This window comes from Phocoena phocoena, chromosome 3 (genome assembly GCF_963924675.1).
Source record: "Phocoena phocoena chromosome 3, mPhoPho1.1, whole genome shotgun sequence".
NCBI classification, from domain to species: domain Eukaryota; kingdom Metazoa; phylum Chordata; class Mammalia; order Artiodactyla; family Phocoenidae; genus Phocoena; species Phocoena phocoena.
In genome coordinates this window covers 116,590,372-116,617,087 of record NC_089221.1, presented here as the reverse complement: position 1 = coordinate 116,617,087, position 26,716 = coordinate 116,590,372, and the positions used below count along the sequence as shown (strand labels likewise).

General features: G+C 39.5%; 2 protein-coding genes across 6 annotated transcripts in view; one reads left to right on the top strand and one right to left on the bottom strand.

The window, feature by feature from the left end:
• Nucleotides 1-26,716, bottom strand: part of CTNNA1 (catenin alpha 1) — a 171,538-nt gene that overhangs the window by 45,137 nt on the left and 99,685 nt on the right. For all 5 annotated transcript variants that reach the window (XM_065874270.1, XM_065874271.1, XM_065874273.1 and 2 more), the window contains one exon: nucleotides 1,041-1,121. In XM_065874270.1, coding sequence (XP_065730342.1) covers nucleotides 1,041-1,121 — 81 coding nt within the window. The remainder of the gene's footprint in view (nucleotides 1-1,040; nucleotides 1,122-26,716) is intronic.
• LRRTM2 (leucine rich repeat transmembrane neuronal 2) lies at nucleotides 9,722-12,755 on the top strand. Its single transcript, XM_065875123.1, has 2 exons — nucleotides 9,722-10,142; nucleotides 10,497-12,755. Exons 1-2 carry the CDS (start codon nucleotides 10,139-10,141, stop codon nucleotides 12,041-12,043), a joined length of 1,551 nt encoding a protein of 516 aa, XP_065731195.1. The 5' UTR covers nucleotides 9,722-10,138; the 3' UTR covers nucleotides 12,044-12,755.

Here is a 26,716-nt window from a genome sequence, read left to right as displayed (position 1 = left end):
TAAGCCATGCAGTTATATAATCTGCAACACAGGAAACACAATTGTGGAGATAACAGCTTATACTACAGTTACAGCATTTCAGCAACAGAATCTTAGCTTTCAAAATAAAATCCTTTTTTTCTTAGGAATTACAAAACAAAAGCTTGTATCTTAAAGGAATAATAAAAAACTGAACAGAAAACAGCTCTAGATTGAATTGGCACAAAGCCTTGAAATATATATATAATTAGCCTAATTGGCTAAATAAAACTGAGAAGGGAGAAAAAAAGCACTTTCTGGTTTATCTGAACAGGGTGAGCACTCTATGAACCTTAAAATTGAAAGGTTATCTTTATAACCATTTGTGATACTACTTTACCAAAAGGAAGACGTATAGATACATTCCATCTTTAATTCTGCTTTATATCAGACATGAACAATAAAATGTTTCTCCACTAAGTCAGGAGATTGTTTGTATTACTATTACAACTTCTTTTTAAGTCTTAATACATTGTTTTACAAATTCAATCCAACTTTTTCTTAAAGACTAAAACTCAATTTAATTCCAAAATGTTAATGGGATTATTTAACATTAAATGAAGAGAAAGACCCTCTGTACTTACTAACTCAGAAAACTGATGGCTCCAAATACCTCTATATCCACCATATTTATACGAGAAACACATTTCCATCAAGGATCAAAATCAGAATGGGGCAAGTCAAATAAATAACTTCAATTCCTGTCTCTATTGTTTGTAAGTTAACATCACAAGATCCTGCAGGGTATTTTCACAGATCCCCAAGTCATTTTAAATTGATTTTCTTACCTGAACATCCTTTTCACACTAGAGCTAATTTATTCAGTCCATTCCAGTGGGACTGTATTATTCCAGGTCCCCAAGAGATTTTATTAGCCATTTAGAAGCTTATTAGCAAAAAACAAATAGAGATAGTCAGTTTTCTATGAAAATTCATCCGTTAACTCAAGAAAGAATATGTGCCCAGTATTTGACAACTAAAGTGAGAACTTGGGAAAGCAATCAACACTTCTTCCAGCTTACCTGCCTACGCAAGTCCCTGGTCTTCTTGGTCATTTTATCTATTGCAGAATTGAGTGCATCACTTCTTTCTTTACGTCCAGCCTGGAAAACAAGGAAAGAGATGCACATTGCAGTAATTTACAAGGAAATGTAATGATAGTCAATAACTAAGTTCAGATCACCATGGAAAAATCAATTTTTTAGCCCCAAGTTGGGACATACAGGTGGTTGGGGAGAGCACCGTGTGGCTTGGTTCATAAAAAGCTAATTTTACAACTCTTAGGGGCTCCATATTATTTCAGGATGGAAATTGAGGGGGTTCTGCCAAAATAAGAGAAGCCAAGAGGTGAGACTTTTGCTTAAAGTTCTGCTTGAAAAATTAAATTTATATTTTAATTCAAGGTTCAACATACAACTGTTGGTGGGAATGTAAACTGATACAGCCACTATGGAGAACAGTATGGAGGTTCCTTAAAAAACTAAAAATAGAACTACCATATGACCCAGCAATCCCACTACTGGGTATATACCCTTAGAAAACCATAATTCAAAAAGAGTCATGTACCAAAATGTTCATTGCAGCTCTATTTACAATAGCCCAGAGATGGAAACAACCTAAGCGCCCATCATCGGATGAATGGATAAAGAAGATGTGGCACATATACACAATGGAATATTACTCAGCCTTAAAGAGAAATGAAATTGAGCTATTTGTAATGAGATGGATAGACCTAGAGTCTGTCATACAGAGTGAAGTAAGTCAGAAAGAAAAAGACAAATACCGTATGCTAACACATATATATGGAATTTAAGGGAAAAAATGTCATGAAGAACCTAGGGGTAAGACAGGAATAAAGACGCAGACCTACTGGAGAACGGACTTGAGGATATGGGGAGGGGGAAGGGTGAGTTTTGACAGGGCGAGAGAGAGTCATGGACATATACACACTAACAAACGTAGTAAGGTAGATAGCTGGGGGGAAGCAGCCGCAAGGCACAGGGATATTAGCTCGGTGCTTTGTGACAGCCTGGAAGGGTGGGATGGGGAGAGTGGGAGGGAGGGAGACGCAAGAGGGAAGACATATGGGAACATATGTATATGTATAGCTGATTCACTTTGTTATAAAGCAGAAACTAACACACCATTGTAAAGCAATTATACCCCAATAAAGATGTTAAATAAATAAATAAATAAATAAATAAAATGAAACATCAATTTTAACACACACACAAAAAAAAAACTGACACATTGATATGGTCCCTGTCAAATCTGGCCAGGGTCATATCCCTTACCTTTTCCTCCAACTGTACTGTCAGTAAAGTTAAGTAATCCACTAATATTAATGGGTTTAAGGGAAAAAAAAACAAAGAGTCTCAACAAAAACTGAGAAAATATGAGCATTTCTACCTGTAGGAGTAAACGGTGATTTATTCATGGCCATCAGTCAGAAGACAGCTTGACAAGTATAATTAGTTACTGACAATCTCAAAGATCAAAATACCAGGATCTAAGGCAAAGGTGGCTAAAACTGAATTTAAAAAAAAAAAAAAAATCAAACTGACCTCATAATTAATGCTAAAATCACAAAAGTCTCAGTACATTTCTTAGATACTCAAGCACTCACTTTGAAGTAAACCTAGTAAAATTTGTCATTGTACCTAGCTACATTTTTGGGGGTGTTTCTAATAGATCATTTACTCCAGAAAACATCTGTTACCTGAAATCCAAAGGTTGGGTTCAATAACCTCATGAGAGCCTAATTCCCTGCAACGCCCTCAATTTGGGTAGAAGAATTTATAATACTTAGAAAGTTATATAAAAGCAAATCCTTGAACTTCACTTTTTTTTTTTTTGTGGTACGCGGGCCTCTCACTGCCGCGGCCTCTCCTGCCATGGAGCACAGGCTCTGGACGCGCAGGCCCAGCGGCCATGGCCCACGGGCCCAGCCGCTCCGTGGCACGTGGGATCCTCCCAGACCGGGGCACGAACCCATGTCCCCTGCATCGGCAGGCAGACTCCCAACCACTGCGCCACCAGGGAAGCCCTAAACTTGACTTTTGAGGGAACTACATTCACACGGCAAAATTCACACAACATGAATCTGTTAATTCTTTGTCAAACTACCTTAAAAATCAATTTGTCTTTCTTGTTACTTTAGGAAATAGAGGCTTATGCCTCATTAATCAGTAGGGAGCAGTTCAGAAACAGTTACTTACTCAAGTTTTTAGGTTATACCAGACAGACCACTTTTTTTTTTTTTTTTGCGGTACGCGGGCCTCTCACTGTTGTGGCCTCTCCCGTTGTGGAGCACAGGCTCCGGACGCGCAGGCTCAGCTGCCATGGCTCACGGGCCCAGCCGCTCCGCGGCATGTGGGATCTTCCCAGACCGGGGCACGAACCCACGTCCCCTGCATCGGCAGGCGGACTCTCAACCACTGCGCCACCAGGGAAGCCCCAAATACTTATTCTTTTTTTTTTTTTTTGCGGTACGCGGGCCTCTCCCGTTGTGGAGCACAGGCTCCAGACGTGCAGGCTCAGCGGCCATGGCTCACGGGCCCAGCCGCTCCACGGGATGTGGGATCTTCCCGGATCGGGGCACGAACCTGTGTCCCCTGCATCGGCAGGCGGACTCTCAACCACTGAGCCACCAGGGAAGCCCCAGACCACCTTTTAAATCAAAGCATCCCTTAATAAAAAGAAAAAAAAACCCCAGTCCAAATAGCAAGTTTACAGTTCCAATAATTTAAAATATAATAGGGGTGAGTACACACACTTACAAACTTAATAATGAGCTTGATGAAAGTAGAAGGCTTGCTGATCTGTAAAACAAGATCTTACTTCTCTTTGAGATTAAGGCTGTTATGATTTTGTATTTCTAGTTTTGGCTAGGCCAAAGTAAATTTGCCCAATGAATCTTTAAAATAAGTGACTCTCGGTTCCCACCTAATTGAGAGACTCTATTCCACTAAGCAGAGAGACCACCTAGACTCACTCAATGTTGATATGTATGCCCCTGCTACACAGTGAAAAAAGGGCTTTCTAAGAAAAAGACATGGTATGTTTGGGGTTTCAACATAAAGCTTCTCCTCAACAAGTAAATATCAGCTGAATTGAGGAGAGGCAAAGGTTATTAGCTGGGACTGCCTCTAAGCAACACAGTTTTGGCTGAGACAGTGAAAGGGCTTTTAAAACCAATCTTTAAGAGAAGCATGAAGAAGCCATTCCACCTTCCTCCTGCGTGGACAGACTTCTATCTATTTAGACAATCTTTACTGAGCACTCTACATCCACTGGAGTAGGCAGGATTAGCCATATCCTTCTCTCAGAGGGTTTCTAATCTGAGATAAAATAATTCAGAGCAACCCCTAATTCAGCAAGACCCTGTATTGTGATGGGCTTGACAGAAGTTCGGAATGACATAACAGTGGGTCAGAACAGTAAGTAAAAGTCATACAGGAAATTACATTTAAGTTTGTAATTGATGTGTTTTTTTTTTTAAGTATTAAGAACGAGAATTTCCTGGAGGATTTTACCCATTTTGGTGGTGACCTCTGGGAGAACAAACTTTTGTTTTTCCTTCCAACGAGAAGGAAAAGATTCTCTGCCATTCATTAAAATTTAGTATATATAGCAAAGACCATAAAACCTTTAAAAAACGAATGACTAACTGGAAGAAATCTTTGTAAAATATTTCACAAACAAAATTAATTTCTTTAATAACAATGAGAAGCCCATGCACCACAACAAAGAGTAGCCCCTGCTCGTCACAATTAGCGAAAGCCTGTGCACAGCAACGAAGACTTAACACAGCCAAAAATAAATTTTTAAAAATTAAATCTTTAGGGCTTCCCTGGTGGCGCAGTGGTTGAGAGTCCGCCTGCCGATGCAGGGGACACGGGTTCGTGCCCCGGTCCGGGAAGATCCCACATGCTGCGGAGCTGGAGCCGTGGCCGCTGAGCCTGCGCATCTGGAGCCTGTGCTCCTCAACGGGAGAGGCCACAACAGTGAGAGGCCCGTGTACCGCCAAAAAAAAAAAAAAAATCTTTGTGGTCTAAATGTACCTCTGCTCAAACTTCTATGGAAAATCTTCCTTTACCTAAGGTGCATCACTCCAAAATTTACTGCTGAATTTTCTAGCCCTGGGCACAGAACACAATGCTAGCACAACAGAATTAGGCTGTCACATGATCCTAGTTCTGCCACCCCACCAATACCAACAATTGCCAAAAAGCACATGCCTCCAAAACCAAACTTTGTAAGTCACAGCACCAAAAGGGACACAGCTCATCATCATTGGTGTAACCATCACTCCTTCCTACTCCTTTCTCGGTCATGTTTAATAAAGATAACAAAAGAACTTAAAAATCACAATTAATGGAGGGCAAGGACGAGGTCAAAAATAGGGATTCTGTAGGCTTAATGTGGACAGTCTACTTCTTACAGGGCTTTTGAAAGGAAAGATCCCAGCAATAGAGATACTTATTTACACTCAACAGTGGTCCCCTGTGATTTCACCAAAACTCTAAGAGCCTAGAATTTTAAATGTTCTCAGATCCTCTGGCTCTACCTGGGATAAATCAACTACTCTTTAGCCCATCTCTAACATGACAGATTGGTAAGTCCGTCAGTCCTTACATATTCTGTCTGCCTCTGTCAGATAAGTTCTGGTTCTTGGGAGGATAACAAACTGTTTAGTGCCAAACCCCAGTAACTTTTAAAGAGTAAATCAAAAATTTTAAAGACTAGTCAGACTTCCCTGGTGGTGCAGTGGTTTAAGAATCCACCTGCCAATGCAGGGAACACGGGTTCAAGCCCTGGTCCGAGAAGATCCCACATGCTGCAGAGCAACTAAGCCCGCGTGCCACAACTAACTGAGCCTGCACTCTAGGCCCGTGAGCCACAACTACTGAGTCCACACGCCACAACTACTGAAGCCCGTGAGCCTAGAGCCCGTGCTCCGCAACAAGAGAAGCCACCACAAGGAGAAGCCCGTGCACTGCAACGAAGAGTAGCCCCCGTTTGCCCCAACTAGAGAAAGCCCGCACACAGCAATGAAGATACAACACAGTAAGTAAATAAATAAATAAATAAATAGTTTAAAAGAATAGTCAATCTTTGTCTCAAATACACACGTTTGAAAGCAGTGAACAACTCTAGGTTTTATCAGAATATTCTCCCATCCTCTTTCTTTCCCGCCTCCAAAAACAGGCTAGTAAAACCCACTCACTCTAATACAGGTATTGATACAATATAGGCCCAAGTATGTGGCTGCCAACTAAGAACCCTAAAAGGTTCTTAGGAGGGGATATACTCAGACCCACAAATCTTGGATCTCCACCCTAAAATGTCTATCACTTTTTGATAATCGTAAGGAGATCTCCAAGGTACGATGACCAAGACTGGAAGCAAAAAGGTTTATTTTAACATACTTCTCCAGAGCACCTCTGTGCTTCCCCACCACACCTCTGGGTGCTGGGGTATTAAAATTTTTGGAGTCGGGCATGATTAGTTAAGAAATATTTGACTCTTTAGCATAAAGCAAAATCCAGCTCCCTCTCTACCACAAATTAGAAGATTTCATGTGTATACCCATACATCTGCTTCTCCAGGTGGGGAAATATTTGTCCCTAATTAGCAATATATATTCAAAGCAAACTATCATGTAGAGTAATGCAGGTAACTACAACACCTAAGCCCTGCCACATGACTCATTTAATTTGCTTACAACCATTTACAGAGAGGACAGGCGGGCTAGATTTTACTTGTCCTTTGCCTTGTCACGAACAACTAAAACAGTGAAAATTGAAACAGATGATATGGAAAGTACCTTCCAGAGGTTGTACTGCCACTTTAAGTCAAAGGCATATGTATGCAGAATAAAGCTGTTGTAAAATGAAACCAAGAAAAAGTTTAATTCAGAAAGAACATGGGTTTTTTAGTCCTTTTAGCTAAAGAAAGATAAAGATCAAAAAATGATAAAAAATTCCATCAATAGGAACTATGGTACTTCAACCAATTTTAAGACAAACACCACATCTTTGATTTCACGGTCTAAACCTTTTGAACCCAAAGGGAGGGCAAGTGGGCAAGGTGGGCAAGATGGCTGGTGACCTAGATGGACTGTGCTCTCTGGGTACTGTGATATGGCAGGCATTACTGCCCACTTCTCCAGATGCATCAAAAAATAATTACTCCTGGTTGCACTGGTACTCTTCTGTGCAATTTTCCTTGCCCACAAATCTGTTATAGCAGTATTGGGATAACGTAATTTAAGGGTTTTCCATTTGTTAGTATAAGAAGTAGACCAAGCAGACTACAGAGCAGAAAGGAACCAAGAGTTTAAGGGGAAGGAAATGCTCTTCCCTCTAAATTTTCACATACAACTCATTCCTAATCATGGTTGCTCTAATCCAATTGGTTCTAATGCTTTTCTCCACATGGAATTAAAGTTGTTACTTCAGGGAAGAATTTAATCCAGCTCCTCCTGCCTTGCAAAGGTTTTTTTTAATCAGAGGGTGGCTGAATTCAATAAGAGCATTTACAGTATCCCAAGGGCTTCTTTTCCTTAAAAAAAAAAAAAAAAAAAAAAATTTAACACCCTTGTCAGGCTCCCCTTGTTGGAAGTTTTGGGAGCAAGTTCCTATAGAACGGTCACTCTGAAACCTATGGTCACAGACCTGTAAGAATTTGATTAAACCTTATCCACAGAAAAATGCACAAGCAACAAAATTCTACAAGCCAATTATGGACCCAGGTTAAGAACTTCTAGTTTACAAGAGAGAAAGACTATGGAAAGGATCATGGTCAGTTGGGGGAGTGGCACCCTTGAAGTCTAAAACAGGACCTCTCCCTCCCTTCCTTAACCAGCAAGCAGGAATACAGTGGGAGTACTAGTTCCTGAGAATAAGGGGTTCCACTCATGGGTAACTTTGGCTTGGGTACGCTATCTTAGAACTGCACTGCCCACAGAGTCTTTCCTTCAGTCTTCTCCTTTCAGAGGTATCAGACATGCCCCATGGTTGTTAGACTCTACCAGACCTAAGTGTATTCCTGCTGTCTTCTCTCTCCCTTTGCACATCCCAGGCATTTTCCTCAATAAAATTCTTATACTTCTAATCCTACCTTGGGGTCTGCTTCTAGGAGGAGCCAAACTACACACGTGCAGCTGCTGCTGTCTCCACAGAGCCCTGAGGAAGGCACCTTGGAGTCTTCCAGTCCTCACTCTAGCACCACACTCCAACACAGAAACTAAACCCCTTGAGACAATAACTTCTTACACATGCCCAGTGTGATAAAGCCCCTGGAAGCCAACAGATTGATGATGTTCTGATTTCACAGACACAATGGGTAGTTTTCAGATTTTTGCCTTCAGGTCTGAGACAAGGCCTACTAAGGATAAGTGCCAATGATATGGGAGAAATGGCCTGGAAGGCCAAATCAATAATGTCAGATGTATAAAAGGCCTTACCTTTGTCAGGCCTGAAAATATGACCCTGACTCACAGTAGAAATATCTTTTACATTTATACAATAGTAAACACGGAGCTGTACAGTCATAACCAAATTCTGGAAAGTGATACCATTCGACAGGGAGAAGATGGTGTTAGGTCAAGTAAAAACAGCCAAAGCAAAAATCCTATTCCAGAGTATGAATGACCTTTTGTATTCCCTAGAGAGATTTCAACAACAGTTAGTATAAGACTCAAAGTCAGTTCTTAAGTGTGCCAGTAGGCACTACTGAGTGTGCAAATGCTCTATTGTTTGAGGGTCACAATACCCCAATCCCAGAGCAGTAGAGGCTTTTAGCCGAAGAATTAGGTGAAATTCTGAGGTAAATACAAGGGACCATGTCAGAATCCAGCCATGCTATACCACTTGTCCTAAATCATTTCTGTTCCACTGTTAACATTCAGGGCATGCAATATTAAATGACTGTATCAACCTACCCTTTTCTCCTACTAAGACATCCAAAGATCAAATCAGCATTATTTTTCAATTAGCACTGTGATAAAACACTATTATATAAAATAAGACAGAGAAGGATAATCTTTTTAATTAGCTTTCTCCTGAAATTCTCAAAGAGCAAAATAACCAAATGCTTTGTTTTCCAACCTTTTTTTTTTTTGCCCTTTATTCTTGGTTTATGATGTCAAAACTCTTAATGACAAAGAAGCAAAGCCCACTTAGCTAGTTTACCAACACATTTGAAGCAAATCATAGTCATACTTCTATGTTAACCAAGCATGACAGCAAGGTGATTGAGTAGCTTTCCAAACTACCAGAGCAGCAGGCACTTGCAGAGGCTGCAGTTAAATCAGCACTTCATAAATCGTGCAGGCTCCTGCCCATTTAGATCTCTCTATGCAGAATCGGCAGTCTAACACTGGCTCTCCCAAGCATTAAAAAATCATCACTCTGCTAACCCAACTCACTGTTCAGACGGGTCTTCTTGAATGCAGCCTTTATTACAACCTCACTGCTGCTTCCTACACTGAAGGAATACCATGTTTTTAAGTCAGGAGTTCTTCTTTCTCGCTTCATTATAATCAGGGGTCTTAACAACGACCCCGATACTGTTACAAAGCACACTGCTTTATAACAGTAAAGCTTCTGGAAAACCCAAACAAAAGACACGTCACCCGGTGACGTCAGCCTATATACAGTTCTGTGTGGTCGCAGCACATAAGCAAATCCATTCTTGTGCCGTTTCTCGGAAAAGCTTTTCAGTAAATGCACTCATGCTGCTCCAGGAGCTCTTCTCTGCAACAAGCCGCCCATCTGCCATCAACAAGTTAAGACCGAGAGAACTAACGGCTGCAGAAAGGAGAGGCTGAAGCTTTGATTAACCAGCTGAGCAGTTAGAGGAGGACGAAATTAATAACATATTCAAAACTGATTTAGGGGATCAGAGTGGTCACAGAAAATGAAACCAATGCTTTCGAGAGGAATATCCTAAGGAAAAAACAACTCACCCTGGTGGATTCAATTTTACTCGGAAAGCCTGGGACACAGAAAACAGGAAACTGGTCAAAGGCTCCCGCATGTTAGAGCCTTTTACAGACTCACTGCGTTGAGTCTGACAACCGAGACTGAATGCAGGCTCCAATGTGCTCAGAAGAATGGGTAAGTCCATGTATTTATGTGTCTTGTACAGTCAGCAAAGAATCAACGCTTTTAAAATTATAAGCCACTGAATTCACATTTTATGAGGGAGATCACTGTCACATTTTTGGATTTTGAGGTTTAGGTAAAAACATATATTGCTGATGACAGGATGTGTTTTATCTTCTTTCTTAATGGTTTAAGTTTTGTTCTAGTCATACTAACAAGGTTAGTGTTTCTGCAGCAAATGAAAAATAAGTTATATGTAGTTAAATCTTTTGCCATAATGATATGTTGTTGTTGTTGTTTTAATAGCCCATACGCTCTGCTGAAAAATATCCTATCTTCTTGTCTTCCTTAAATTATATTCTGCAGGCTTACATTTCAAGTGGCCATTAGGGGCCCCTATGCTGGCAGCAATATATGCAATGAGTATGGTTTTAAAAATGCTGCCTGCCCTGGGTATGGCATGTCCACCCAAATGCCGCTGTGAGAAGCTGCTCTTCTACTGCGACTCTCAGGGCTTCCACTCAGTGCCAAACACCACAGACAAGGGCTCTCTGGGCCTGTCCCTGAGGCACAATCACATCACAGAGCTTGAAAGGGATCAATTTGCCAGCTTCAGTCAACTTACCTGGCTCCACTTAGACCATAATCAAATATCAACAGTAAAAGAAGATGCTTTTCAAGGACTATATAAACTTAAGGAATTAATCTTAAGTTCCAACAAAATATTTTATTTACCAAACACAACTTTTACCCAACTGATTAACCTGCAAAATTTGGACCTGTCTTTTAATCAGCTGTCATCTCTGCACCCAGAGCTCTTCTATGGCCTCCGGAAGCTACAGACCTTGCATTTACGGTCCAACTCCCTGCGGACTATCCCAGTACGCCTGTTCTGGGACTGTCGTAGTCTGGAGTTTCTGGATTTGAGCACAAACCGTTTGCGAAGTTTGGCTCGCAATGGATTTGCAGGATTAATCAAACTGAGAGAGCTTCACCTAGAGCACAACCAGCTGACGAAGATTAATTTTGCTCATTTCCTACGGCTTAGCAGTCTGCACACACTCTTCTTACAATGGAACAAAATTAGCAACTTGACATGTGGGATGGAGTGGACCTGGGGCACTTTAGAAAAGCTAGACCTGACTGGAAATGAAATAAAAGCCATCGACCCGACAGTGTTTGAAACGATGCCTAATCTTAAAATACTCCTCATGGATAACAACAAGTTAAACAGCCTTGATTCCAAGATCTTAAACTCCCTGAGATCCCTCACAACCGTTGGCCTCTCTGGCAATCTGTGGGAATGCAGCCCTCGAATATGTGCTTTGGCCTCCTGGCTGGGCAGTTTCCAAGGTCGGTGGGAGCATTCCATCCTATGCCACAGCCCCGACCACACCCAAGGAGAGGATATACTAGATGCAGTCCACGGATTTCAGCTCTGCTGGAATTTATCAACCACTGTCACCGCCATGGCTACAACTTATAAAGATCCAACCACTGAATATACAAAAAGAATAAGCTCATCAAGTTACCATGTGGGAGACAAAGAAATCCCAACTACTGCGGGCATAGCAGTTACTACTGAGGAACACTTTCCCGAACCAGACAATGCCATCTTCACTCAGCGGGTAATTACGGGAACAATGGCTTTATTGTTTTCTTTCTTTTTTATTATTTTTATAGTGTTCATCTCCAGGAAGTGCTGCCCTCCCACTTTAAGAAGAATTAGGCAGTGCTCAATGATTCAGAACCACAGGCAGCTCCGATCCCAAACACGGCTCCATATGTCAAACATGTCAGACCAAGGACCATATAATGAATATGAACCCACCCATGAAGGACCCTTCATCATCATTAATGGTTATGGACAGTGCAAGTGTCAGCAGCTGCCATACAAAGAATGTGAAGTATAATATCTACCCATCATCAAAAATCACATCAGATAAGTAACCTATTTTACATAGTAGGGGCTAAATACATATCTAATTTTTACCAATGGTGACATTAAGGCTAATTTTTCCAAACCAAGTGGAGACTTAGGTTTCTGACGTGTTGAAATGTTTTTAATTTTTTTTAATGAAACCATATTTTCAGTGTTAAATGAAGCGATGCTCACATTAATTTGCACTCTTGTTGGAAAGGCTAAAAATGCTTAATTCAAAATAAGACATTTCATGTATGTAATTATACGCTATCGTGGGTAAACATTTACACTAAGGTCTCCATATGCTATTTTTTTCTACTGAAAACAGTTTGGAAAGAAGCTACTGAGTAGAAAGAGATATGGATCAATACTTGTTTGATCATTGCTCTCTACCCCAAGTACCACAACTTGGCTTGCTGCTTAAAAGGAGACTTAGCAAAGTTCTCTTGTATGATAATTTGGTATTTACTCAAACCTACTATTTACTGCCAGCGTGGGGAGTAGAATTTCACATATGCTGAAGACTGGTCAATATTAAACACTCTTCTTCCAGAGTTTTTACCTGGGTTAATAGATATTATCAAAGTCCATATCATGAAATCAGAACCCTTTATGTAATTCTAATATTCTTTAATATATTTAAACAATGAATCCAAGTGATTGTGAAAAGGTCTCATTACAATGAAATCAATACTAAATAATTACACTGACTTCGTTTCATATCTCTAGTTTGACTTATAATGGACACGTTGATTTTTGTGGCATTTAGATACTTACTTTAAACTAGTGTTAAATTATCACTTTACTAATTAGTTTACTAAATCCTATATATACATTTATATGTGAAAAAAGATTTAGAAATTATTTTGGAGAGAAAAGAGATAAACTGAGTCAATTTAGCAATCCTATGACCAGCTGCTCACTCTAGTTTGAAAGCACACACAAATACACTCTCTCTCCAGTCTCTCTCTTTCTCCCCCTGTCCTCCACCCCCCACCTCCATCTCTCCCTCAACTGCCAAGATCAAAGATGCCTTGACAAAGGGGTTTAAACCTCTTTCTTCTGCCTTTTCCTGATCTTCAAGCCTCAAAGAGCCAAATTAAAAATAACTGGCTAGCAACAGGCATAATACTGATTCTTGTTAGAATATATTTTAAAGGAACCTTGAAAAAAATCACTTTATAAATATTATATGCTAAATTTTGACCTTTTAATGGATACCTATTCTTACTGTAAGAGCAGGTCCTTCTAAGTGAAGGGAACAACACATATCTGAGGCAAACCTTCTCATGGCAGAACACAATATATGCCTATGCAGCCACACAGTGGTAACTCGAAGGAGGTGAGGGGATGAAAGAGAAAGGCAGCATTTTGAAATATAACTCTTGCTGAAACAGGTTAGCAAAGTTAAAAGGTAGCCAAGCAAATGGGCAACTATACATGATCTGCATCAAACAGGGCAAGGCCCAGGGACCTGCAGCTGGAAAGGGGACGGGGGGAGGTTCTCTGGTATTAATATAAATGTTCAGTAATTAAAGAATGATAATGATGCCACACTTTTCGTGTAGAAAAGAGCCACAACTTTGTTTCTTCCATTATGATTTCTATGGAGAAACTAGGACATATTTAGGATTTAGATACAAGTTACCAATTGACACAGAATTTTTCCATAAATGAGGTTCCATGTATGTAGTAGCAAAAACCATGAAATTAGACTACTGACTTGATTTTAGAAGAATGAGCATTTTTACAACTGACATTTGCTGATGAGAAAAAAGGCATAAATTCTTAGAGAAGACCACTACCATTAAAAAAAGTTATCTTTTACTTAACATATCCTTCATTCAAGGCATATTTCTTCCCAGGACTGAATTGAAACATGTTAAGATTACAGTTTAATCCATGAGATTTAATACTAAGAGAGGGATGTCTACCTACATTTCAAATAAAATGTCTCAGTAAAAAGCAGACAAGATCACAAATTATGGTAAGAATGTGCTCTCTACAATTTTTAAGGTGGGTAGATTAGTTTGGCAAAGTCTCAGCCCATCTCAGCTGATCCTGAGCAGTGAGCATTTCACCTCTTGTTAAACCAGACACTAGGCCTGCCTGGGCAAGGACAGAAGCTGATTTTACAGCACAGAGCACGTCTCACAGCTTCCTTACAGAAGGGCTGGATCAGAAGCCCCATTACAAATGAGAGCTCCACAAGCTAAAATTTACCAACCCATTTATCAGGGTAACCATGGCCATTTGTCAGAGAACAACTTTATCACAATACAACTGTGTCCTGGACACACAAGATTCCACTAGCCCTGGAGGATAGCAGAGTAGTTTCCATCATTTCAACCACAACCCAAAATTAATTGAAACTGTGAGCAGAAGGGTGAGAAATAGTGGCTGGGAGTCCCCACATTAACCCTAGAGATTACAGTTAGTGAAATGGACCGTCAATTGGCAAAATCCTTAATGTATATAGGAAAGAAAATTGGAAAAGCAAGCTATTTAGTAATTCAGGGGAACAGCATAGCCAAGGCCACCAAGGCATATTTTTCAGTTGAAAATTAACAGATTTTTTTTGGCCCTTCGTTTTTTGGGCAATGCTCTCTGAGAAAAGTGAATAACAGTGCCAAATAGCATTTTCCATTTCCATTTAAAGCACAAATTTTCCTTTTCAATTGCCTATAGAAGGCAGAATTTCTTTTAATTTTGGTCTATTTGTGTTTTGGTATCAGCACAGGTTTGAAGATGAGGCTGTTAGTCATATGTGCTCTCTTTACCAACTGGCTCGGGTGGAAGAGCATCACAACTACACTGCAGATCCTGGTAATATAATGTTAGGCCTTTTGTTTTTTGCTGTCGTTTTATCCTCTTCAATGCCCCCTCTCCCTTTTTTCACTTTCAAGATTAGAGGAAAATGACCACTTAAAAAACAGAAAAATAATTAAATCTCTCTGGAAAAAGCAAGCTAACAAAGGCTATGATACTGTACCCACCTAGTAACCAAGAGCTAGTTTGGAATCATTTATATTCATTTCTGTAGCTTGCCAGGGATTTCAATCACCTTTCTGAAATGAGAGTGAGCTGATAAATTTGCAAATCCATACACAACTCAGAGAATACCCTCTGCCAACATCAAACAGCAAAGATACTAATTTTTTAAGCCAAAAATCTGCACTAACACATGTAATTTCTTACTGTGCCTAAGTTAATTTCTGTACCAATTCATTGAATGGAATTGATTTTACTTTCCCACTCCACTAATTATTAAAATCCATCTGCTTATTCTAATGCTAGTCACCAAGAGCTAGACTCTTTCCAATAAAAATGAACCCTATGTAACACTAGGTCTTAATCCTAAAATTCAAAACAGGCGTATCATTTTCTTAAGGCATACTTCCTACGCAACTATGAGGGGGGAGCTATAAATGTCCCGTTCTCTCCAAAGTGTGGCTATCAGTATGAAATTTTGAAATATTATTTTTAGAAGATGACTTACATGGTCATTTTCCTAATAAAGCAATACAATGACAGACTCGTCTCAAAAATCTGTTTTGGGACATGCTTTTCAATATCTTATTGGTTAAATTGCTTCAACCAGAAAAAGACAGAAGACAAAAGTGATAAGGCCATCCACAGATAATTAAATATTTCTGTTCCTAACCTAGGGCGAACTCGTAGTACTTAAATAATTTAAGGCAAAAAACGAGTAGTAAATGACTGTTTAAGCTTTCATACTGCTATTGCAGACATTTGGAAATGTCTGCTACTCCTTCAATTAACCTATTCTTCCTTGGCAATTTTTTAAAAGCCTGATCTATGGAAGGTTTGATGAACATTCTTATCAATACTGAAACCGGAAACTGAAAGTACAGTCCAAACCTATTGTGTTCAATCACCCTAAGCCATCTGGGTGGGTGGGTGGGTGGGGGTGGGAGGTGGTCAAGTGGGTCGGGAGGGTGGGAAGAAAATACGATTATACTGGGGTGGGGTGGGCGGGTGGGGGTGGGGGACAAGTGCAGTGTACAGGGAAGTTTTGTTATTAAAATTGTGTATACTGTAAACAGCCAATGTCTTTCTTTTTTTTCCAAAGCTTTTCCTTGGTAACCTATCAATTTTGACATGTGAAAGTTGAAAACTCATTTATGACAGATATAGAAACCTTAAATGAACAGTTGTTTTGTACCATGTTCTCTATAATGCCAAATGTGCCAGTTGGAAAAAGGGCAGCTAATCATCACGTGTCTTCTTTCGGAGACAGGCAAAACTAGGCTAGGAAGTAAGGCAGGGAAGGGAGGGCTGGCTAAGAAACCACCATGCCAGTAAACAGCAGCCATGCAATAAGAAGCTGCTCTGTCACAAGTCTTAGCAAGTGGACAAACAGCTGTCTGTGCGGCTCACAGGGCCGAAGGTTGGCCGCCATCCCCCACCCTCCCCTGTGTTCCGCCACAGCCTGGGGAACTTCAAAAAGGTACTCAATTGCCTATACCCAGCAAACAGTAACTTGGCCTCTACCTCAGGGATCTGTTGGAGTAGATCCTAGCAGTACCTTGCACACCACTCCTGGGAAGGAGGTCCACAGGTGCTGACTATGCTGGGGTCTCTAGGATCCCTACATGACCCATTCTATCCCAGACACCAGCTCAGTAAGTATGGATAGGGGAAAAGGAGGGAAGATTTTTAACTAGCCTCCCTTGCTTGGCATAAACATCCTCAGGACAGGATGCTTTGCCTCGGCAACACTGGGGGCAGAAACCGCCCCGGCCTTGGGAATTGACTGCCACAGATCGCTGTACTTGCCAGGGTGACCTTACTACTTCTCCAGGCCAGGAGCAGTACAACAGGACCAGACAGGCAGGAATAAACACCTAGGGATAAGGGGATCAGAGACGCTAAGGGAATTCTTACACCAGGAACCTCAGAAGAATTAGGGCAGAGGCAGGAAGCACAATACAGAATTTTACTGTCAAACTAACTCATCCAGTATGCACTAGAGGGCACAGGTGATAGTAGTTTCAAGTTGCACAAAGGAATGAGTTCCTATCCTTTATAGAGTTAAAAGCAGAGCTTATTAACATAATTCGCGTACATTTTAATCTTGAAAATCCCATGTAAAGCTACATCTGATTTCTTTATCAGTTATTTTAATTAGTTTTGCCTGTATGCCACAGCATTCTCAGGTTCCCACTCAGATTTATAATAGAATTCTTCAAGGTCTGTGTGAAGAGATTTTTTTTTCTTTCTTTAAATATATCTAACCAGCTGGGTACTCGAGTCTCCCTTAGAGAGACAAAATGTACTACAAATTGTCTTTTACAAAGAAAGAAGGGAAAAAGAGGTGAAAATCACAGCTATTCCCACATCTCCCCTTAGCATGAGTTCCTCCTCACTAGCCAATGTTTTGGGAACACTTCTAAGGGACAGATGCTGAGTCTCCCTGAAGCTCTATCTGAAGGAGACCTTAAAGAGCAAGACATCTCCAAAGGCAAGTACAATGAAACATGCTTTCCTGCAAAGCCCACCAGTGAATATAAACACAGAGGCCAAGAGCAAAGCTAGCCCATCCTCCATCTCAGGACCTCCAACGTGAAAGAGCACCTGTGAACAACAATCCTGAAGGCAGGGGCCAACGGCTCTACCACCACCCAAAGAGAGAAGGCTCTTCCCTCATTTGGGAACCAGATTTTAAAACTGCAGCCCCAGAGACAATTCCCAAAGCATTTTCACAACTTCCATGAAGAGACTTCACCAAGAACCACAGCAAAGAGATGTAAAAATGTCATAACTTTACTGAATATCCATTCACAATTGTGTTCAGTGCACAAAAACTCCATCTTTAGGCCCTGGTATTTCTACCAAGTGCGCACACGCACACACACACACACACACACACACACACACACACACACACACAAAATCTCCAGGTTGCTTTTTCTGGAAAATCATACGATAAAAACTCTACAGCCATTTATCTGCTTCATTATCATGAGAACCAAAAAAGTTCCTCCTGTGATAAACAAAAACATTTCCTATGGTCTCACTGCCAAATACATAGAGGGTAAGTGCTCAGCACCTAAAGATCTCTGAAAACAATGTATTTATCACTTACATATAGCCTAAAAGTCAAGGAAACTTAGCAAAATACATTCATATGTACAGAATGATTGAAATAAGGATGTAAAAAGATCAAAAGCAGGGATTCTTAATTCTAAGGGTCCAGGATATGTTTCATAGGATGCAAGAATCTTTTGAAATTATATTGCAAATATTGTGTTGAGTCTAGCAATTTCACCAGATCCTAAACCATTTTGGTTAACTCACAAAAAAGCCCTAACAGAGCAATGAAACAATTCTAGTATACACTAATTGGGCCTTGATCTTCCTGGCCAAGGCAAAGAAGAAAATCAACAGCTTTCGTCTGATAAAGGAAGACGAAAGGAAGCTTTCGTCTGGTTTATTTGGAGGGAATGACACAAATGCAAAAGTCTGTGAATTATCTTTAAAATAGAGCCAGCTTTAGGAACAATAAGGAAACATGTCAGACAATATCCCCAAGGAGCTTTAACAGAACAGGAAGACATGTTTTTCATGTCAACCCTTGAAAAAACTATGGGAAAGGAGGCAACACAAGCATGATGCATGCTTTGTGGTATGATCTAACCTTTGTTGTGACCCAAGGCAAGAGCCTATAAAGTCAGCAAGAATGAATATGCACCTACTTGGAAGAACAGTTCACGTTTCCTCCTTATCACATCCCTGGGACCCAAACTAGAGTGTTCCATCACATAAGGGACACCCAGTAAATTCCTAATCCATTGCATTATAAATCTTCTAGGCTAGGAGTACAATTTAAAATTTAAAACTCTTCCACTACATTACGAATGAAGAGAAGCACATTTCATGCATCATCTCTAGTTATGCTGATGATAATCATAAATGTTCTCCTTGGGTAAGAATCTATAAGATGATAACTAATTTTCAAAGAAAGAACACATTTAAAAAGATAAAGCGTTCAATGGTCTGAATAGCTGTCAGAAATTTAACAGTCTCTTTAAAATTTAAAACCCATTCTGTATGCCGTTAGCAAAACCTCCTAGGTTTCAACAGGAGCAAATAGAGACCTGTGTTCAGAGACCTGCCCCACGCTTGGGCCTGTCACCCTGGACAAGTCCATCAGCCTCACTGTGCCTTGGGTCTCTCACCCTTAAGTTGGAATTAATAGCAGTAACAACCAAAAGGGAATTCAATACATGCAAAGTCCTGAGAAAGTCCTGAACACAGTAAATATTTAACAAATGTTTGCTATTTTTAGTAACAATATGTGGAGAACTAGATGAGAGAGATCCACCAAGGAGAGAATATAATCACATTAAAGACATGTAAGGCCCCTGAGTTGCTCCCTGAAACTCACTACTTTCTAGTATTACTTCCCTCACTAAGTTAATGTATAGTATCTAAAATGAAGATTGACAATTAGTGAGAGCTTTTAATAAGCCAATAGCCTGGATACACTTTTTGTATCTAATATTGATATAGAACTGACCATATCATCTCATAGTCAAGTAATCTGCTTTATATAAATGTACTATTATATTAGTCATGACATTACTTTAGTTTGGCTTCATGAATCAAGGCTAAATTTCATAAGATTTAGAATCCATATTTCCAAAATTCCTTCTGGGTAAGAAAGTCACTTAAAAATCAAGTAATGTTGGGCTTCCCTGGTGGCGCAGTGGTTGAGAGTACGCCTGCCGATGCAGGGGACACAGGTTCGTGCCCCGGTCCGGGAGGATCCCACATGCCGCAGAGCGGCTGGGCCCATGAGCCATGGCTGCTGAGCCTTCGCGTCCGGAGCCTGTGCTCCGCAACGGGAGAGGCCACCACAGAGAGAGGCCTACGTACCGCAAGAAAAAATAAGATAAAATTAAAAAATCAAGTAATGTCTTTCCTTGTTCAGTAAAATTATATAGGACAACACATACTATCCATTATCACAAACAGATTCTGTTTTTCAAAATAAATATAAAATAATCTCATTGATATCTCGGACTCTGACAAATTTTAGTACAAAATACATAACTGAGAATTAAGGATCACTATTATGTTCGGGTTTCTTTGCTTAGGAAAAAATGTACTTCAAGCCTACCACATCTAATTTAGGAAGCAGCCCATCCAATTGTGGCAGATTTGGTTCCTAGGCAGATTTGTCAGAATTATTGAGGGGTCTGAGCAAGGGAAGTACGAGAATTTTAAAAGACAAAGATAACCCGTCAATCCAGGAGGATATGTTTCATGACTATTGTACAGTGATCCTTCATATTACCAAAATCTCTATTAAATATAAAGCTTGTGCAGAATTAACCTGTCTGAATGAAGACACACATCTGGTCATATCAGAACCTACAGATCTTATGCCCCAGATTTTTCAACTCAAGAACTTTTTCTTGACATTGTCTTCCCCAAGATCACGATTCAGTTTATCCAACAAGGCAAATTACTTTATGTGCTCCTTCACCTGCAACTTTTCTGCACTTTCCCCATCTCTTGACCCTAGGCTTGTTCTCCTTCCTCTTTTACCACCACATAAACAAGCTTTTCACATTTCTCCTTCTCTTCATGGTTTCCAAAACTCCAAGGATAAACAACCTTATTGGGGGGAAACTGTTCAGTTGTAGTATATCCAGTGCTAACCAGCCCCTTTTTAAGAAATAGCCATAATTTCAAAAATACTCCTCAACTCCACAAAACCAAGTGTCTGTCAGCTTCAAACTAATCCATACAACTTGGAAAATACTGTTAGAAACACAATTACACATCTGAGTTGTCTTCTCAGTATACCCTTCCCTTTGCATAGGTTCAAGTAACAAATAATGTTTATTCACTTTGCTTTTACTTTCAAAAGACAAGAAATACCAGTCATTTAAGGACAGTGCCCTTTTTGCTCTTAATAATTAGCACTCACTCCAGCTCTCTGACTAAATAAAATCCCTAACACTCTTCACATCTTTAATATTAATAGCTATTTTGCTGGTTTTATGTGGGGGTGGGGAACATGCCTTGGGGCATAAAGGACACAGGTACACGGGCCATGGTTGTAAAAGTTTCAGAAATATAGAATTCTCAAGATAATAGGTAGTAATCCTACCTCCCTCATCTGTGCTCTAAAATTTCATACCAGTTTTGTCAGGATCCCAATGAACTGGCCACAAAAACACTGACCTTTCACTCGAAAGTACGTTCTGCCATAGTTTTTGCTCCAAATAGAGAAAAAGACGAGAGCATCAGGCACCCCATGCTACGACTGTCGCCCATGGCACACACTAAGAACTGGGTTCAGAAGTGACCCTGACAATGCTACCTTCTCTCTGATCAACCTCCCTAACTCTCCCTTGAAATTCACAAGGGAAAATAATGGCAGTGAGAAAGAAGAGAAAAGAATCTACTACCCTCAGCACACTCCTGTAGGCATCTTGGGACAGTGTCAGGTCACCACATCTCCCTCATCTCCTGACAATCCCTTGAGGCCAGTGGGTGCAAAACTGCTCTCTGACACTTGCCATCAACTTCCAACAACTAGAGTCCATTTTATTATTGTGGTAAAACCGCCAGGCTAAGATTTATCTACTACTCTACATGAAAACCTAATAGCAGGTGGTCAAGAATTTTCTTCTTTTTGATGCAGCATTCCTAAAGTGTCAAAAGACATTATAGTGCACAAGCGATATCATCAACGAGACACCCAATTTGTGCTCTCTTAGAATTACACGTGAGATGAATTACAGATAGAATGTGAAGAAACAAACTGTAAAAGGGTTTATCTAAAGTCTGCTTGACCTTCCCACAAGATACATCACCATAATTATTACAAAAATTATTAAACAAATACAATTCTGTTAAAAACACAAATCTTCTGGCTCTCCAAAATAATAATCAGTATTTTGAAGATCATGCCTTCTAAATATTTTACGTCAATTTTCAAACACACACACACACAGTCCTCAGTTTAAACTGAAGAGGGGACAGGACGGGACGGGAGGTGGGGCATCTGGGGATTAGATAAAACCTATGAAAGGCTGTATTCTTTATTCTGATTTATTAATTAGCATTTAAACTAAGTGAATTCCAAGACCTAATATCAACTGGGATTCAGAACACTATGGATGGCATAGATTGGGAAGGGGAGGAGTAAGAAAGATTAAGGTTCAGCTTTTCACATGTTAAAGCTGAAATTTAAGTAAAGATGACAAATCCATGGTAAAGATCTAGGCTGGAAATATAAATTTTGAAGTTATCATCAGTGAATAGAGGTAATGAAAGTCACAAAACTGAATAATTTCACCAAGGGACTGAGAGATGAAGAAGAGAATCATAAAACCACACTTTTCTCCTACACCAATCTGAGGAATCTTTAAACAATATCAATCAAATGGCAGTCAACCAAAAAAGGATGGGTACCCAGCAATCCCACTACTGGGCACATACCCCGAGAAAACCATAATTCAAAGAGAGTCATGTACCACAATGTTCACTGCAGCTCTATTTACAATAGCCAGGACATGGAAGCAACCTAAGTGTCCATCAACAGATGAATGGATAAAGAAGATGTGGCACATATATATAATGGAATATTACTCAGCCATAAAAAGAAACGAAATTGAGTTATTTGTAGTGAGGTGGATGGACCTAGAGTCTGTCATACAGAGTGAAGTAAGTCAGAAAGAGAAAAACAAATACTGTATGCTAACACATGTATATGGAATCTAAGAAAAAAAAAAAAAAAAGGTCATGAAGAACCTAGGGGTAAGACGGGAATAAAGACACAGACCCACTAGAGAATGGACTTGAGGATATGGGGAGGGGGAAGGGTAAGCTGGGACAAAGTGAAAGAGTGGCATGGACATATATACACTACCAAACGTAAAATAGATAGCTAGTGGGAAGCAGCCGCATGGCACAGGGAGATCAGCTCGGTGCCTTCTGACCACCTAGAGGGGTGGGACAGGGAGGGTGGGAGGGAGGGAGACGCAAGAGGGAAGAGATATGGGAACATATGTATATGTATAACTGATTCACTTTGTTATAAAGCGGAAACCAACATACCATTGTAAAGCAATTATATTCCAATAAAGATGTTAAAAAAAATTAATACCATCTGTATACAATACCACAAAGGAAGTAAAATCTCATTATAAAAAGGTAAACTATTCAAAATAGCAACAAAACTTTAGTATTTAAGACTAATCTAAAAAGATAGAAACAAGATGTTCTTTGAGATGATGGTAAAACCTGTTGAAAAAATAAAAGAACACCTGCATAAGTGAAATAGTAGGCAAGGCAATGTAACTAATGGCTTCACTGTTAGAAACCTCAGTGTAACTGCTGGTTTTGTTAAAAACTATGTGGCATGGCTGCCAATACAATTTTAATAAAAGCCCCAAACATTGCCTAAGTCCTATCTTAATAACAGAAATTGAAGGTGAAAAATGACATCTTAAGGGTTACATTTCACAACAGCAACAAGTTTCAAAATTCAGAATCCTTTCATTCCCTACTTGAATTTAACACTATCATGTTTTTGGTTTCCTGTCTGTAATCAAATACTTCCTCTTTCTTGAGAAAGACTCAGAAACCATCTTACTTATAAGAGTTCCTCAGTGTGTCAAATAAGAAAAACCATTTCTTTTCTTTTTCAGATTTTCATTACAATCAAGACTAGCTGAAAAAAAGAAAAAGAAAAGAAGGGAAATTTTAACACATATAGGGTTATTTGAGCAATCTTTTAAATACCTGTAGGAAAGAAATGGGAAAACTGAGTAAGAAAGCTATGTATTTTTTTGGGTGCGTGGAAGAAAGTAGAAAAAAGAAGTTAGGTTTTCCCTCCTTAAACAATTAACAATACCAATTGTTATACCAAGGTTTTCCCTCCTTAAACAATTTTAGTTAGGTTTTCCCTCCTTAAACAATTAACAATACCAATTGTTATACCAATGGACAGATCATTCAAACAGAAAATAGATAAGGAAACACAAGCTTTAAATGACACAATAGACCAGATAGAATTAATTGATCTTTATAGGACATTCCACCTAAAACTGGCAGAATACACTTTCTTCTCAAGTGCACATGGAAAATTCTCCAGGACAGATCACACCTTGGATCACAAATCAAGCCTCAGAAAATTTAAGAAAATTGAAATCATATCAAGCATCTCTTTGGACCACAATGCTATGAGACTGGAAATCAATTACAGGAAAAAAACTGTAAAAAACACAAATACATGGAGGCTAAACAGTGTGCTACTAAATAACCAAGAGATCACTGAAGAAATCAAAGAAATAAAAAAATACTTAGAAACAAATGACAACAAAAACACGACGACCCAAAACCTATGGATGCAGCAAAACCAGTACTAAGAGGGAAGTTTATAGCAATTCGACCTCACCTCAAGAAAACAAGAAAACTCTCACATAAACAATCTAACCTTACACCTAAAGCAACTAGAGAAAGATGAACAAAGAAAACCCAAAGTCAGTAGAAGGAAAGAAATCATAAAGATCAGAGCAAAAATAAATGAAATAGAAATGAAGAAAACAATAGCAAAGATCAATAAAACTAAAAGTTGGTTATTTGAGAAGATAAACAAAATTGATAAACCCTTAGCCAGACTCATCAAGAAAAAAAGGGAGAGGATGCAAATCAATAAAATTAGAAAAGAAAAAGGAGAAATCACAACTAATACCAAAGAAATACAAAGGATTATAAGAGACTACTACAAACAACTATATGCCAATAAAATGGACAACCATGAAGAAACGGACAAATTCTTGGAAAGGTACAATTTTCCAAGACTGAGATAGGAAGAATTAGAAAATACAAACAGTCCTATCACAAGTAATGAAACTGAAACTGTAATTAAAAATCTTCCAACAGGGCTTCCCTGGTGTCGCATGTTGAGAGTCCACCTGCCAATGCAGGGGACGTGGGTTCGTGCCCCGGTCCGGGAGGATCCCACATGCCGCGGAGCGGCTGGGGCCGTGAGCCGTGGCCGCTGAGCCTGCACGTCCGAAGCCTGTGCTCTGTAATGGGAAAGGCCACAACAGAGAGAGGCCCGCGTACCACAAAAAAAAAAAAAAAAAATCTTCCAACAAACAAAAGTCCAGGACCAGATGGCTTCACAGGCGAATTCTACCAAACATTGAGAGAAGCGCTAACACTGATCCGTCTCAAACTCTTCCAAAAAATTGCAGAGGGAGGACTACTCCCAAATTCGTTCTATGAAGCCACCATCACCCTGATACCAAAACTAGACAAAGATATCACACACACAAAAAAATTACAGACCAATATCACTGATGAACATAGAAGCAAAAATCCTGAACAAAATACTAGCAAACAGAGTCCAACAACACATTAAAAGGATCATACACTATGATCAAGTGGGATTTAGCCCAGGAATGCAAGGATTCTTCAATATATGCAAATCAATCAATGTGATACATCATATTAACAAACTGAAGAATAAAAACCATATGATCATCTCAACAGATGCAGAAACAGCTTTTGACAAAATTCAACACCCATTAGTATAAAAACTCTCCAGGACATGGGCATAGAGGGAACCTACCTCAACATAATAAAGGCCATATATGACAAACCCACAGCAAACATCATACTCAGTGGTGAAAAACTGAAAGCATTTCCACCAAGATCAGGAACAAGACAAGGATGTCCACTCTCGCCACTATTATTCAACATAGTTTTGGAAGTCCTAGCCACGGCAATCAGAGAAGAAAAAGAAATAAAAGGAGTACAAATTGGAAAAGAAGAAATAAAACTGTCACTGTCTGCAGATAACACGATACTATACATAGAGAATCCTAAAGATGCCACCAGAAAACTACTAGAACTTATCAATGAATGTGGTACGGTTGCAGGATACAAAATTAGTGCACAGAAATCTCTGGCATTCCTATATACAAACAGCAAAAAATCAGAAAGAGAAATTAAGGAAACAATCCCACTTACCACTGCAACAAAAAGAATAAAATACCTAGGAATAAACCTACCTAAGGAGGCGAAAGACCTGTATTCAGAAAACTATGAAACAGTGATGAAAGAAATCAAAGATGACATAAACAGATGGAGAAATACACCATGTTCTTGGATTAGAAGAAACAATACTGTGAAAATGACTATACTACCCAAAGCAATCTACAGATTTAATGCAATCCCTATCAAACTACCAATGGCATTCTTTACAGAATTAGCACAAAAATAATTTTTACCATTTGTATGGAAACACAAAAGACCCCAAATAGCCAAAGCAATCTTGAGAAAGAAAAACGGAGCTGGAGGAATCAGGCTCCCTGACTTTAAACTATACTACAAAGCTACAGTAATCAAGACAGTATGGTACTGGCACAAAAACAGAAATATAGGTCAATGGTACAGGATAGAAAGCCCAGAGATAAACCCACGCACATATGTCACCTAATTTATGACAAAGGAGGCAAGAACATACAATGGAGAAAAGACAGCCTCTTCAATAAGTTGTTCTGGGAAAACTGGACAGCTACATGCAAAAGAATGAAATTAGAATGCTACCTAACACCATACACAAAAATAAACTCCAAATAGATTAAAGACCTAAATGTAAGACTGG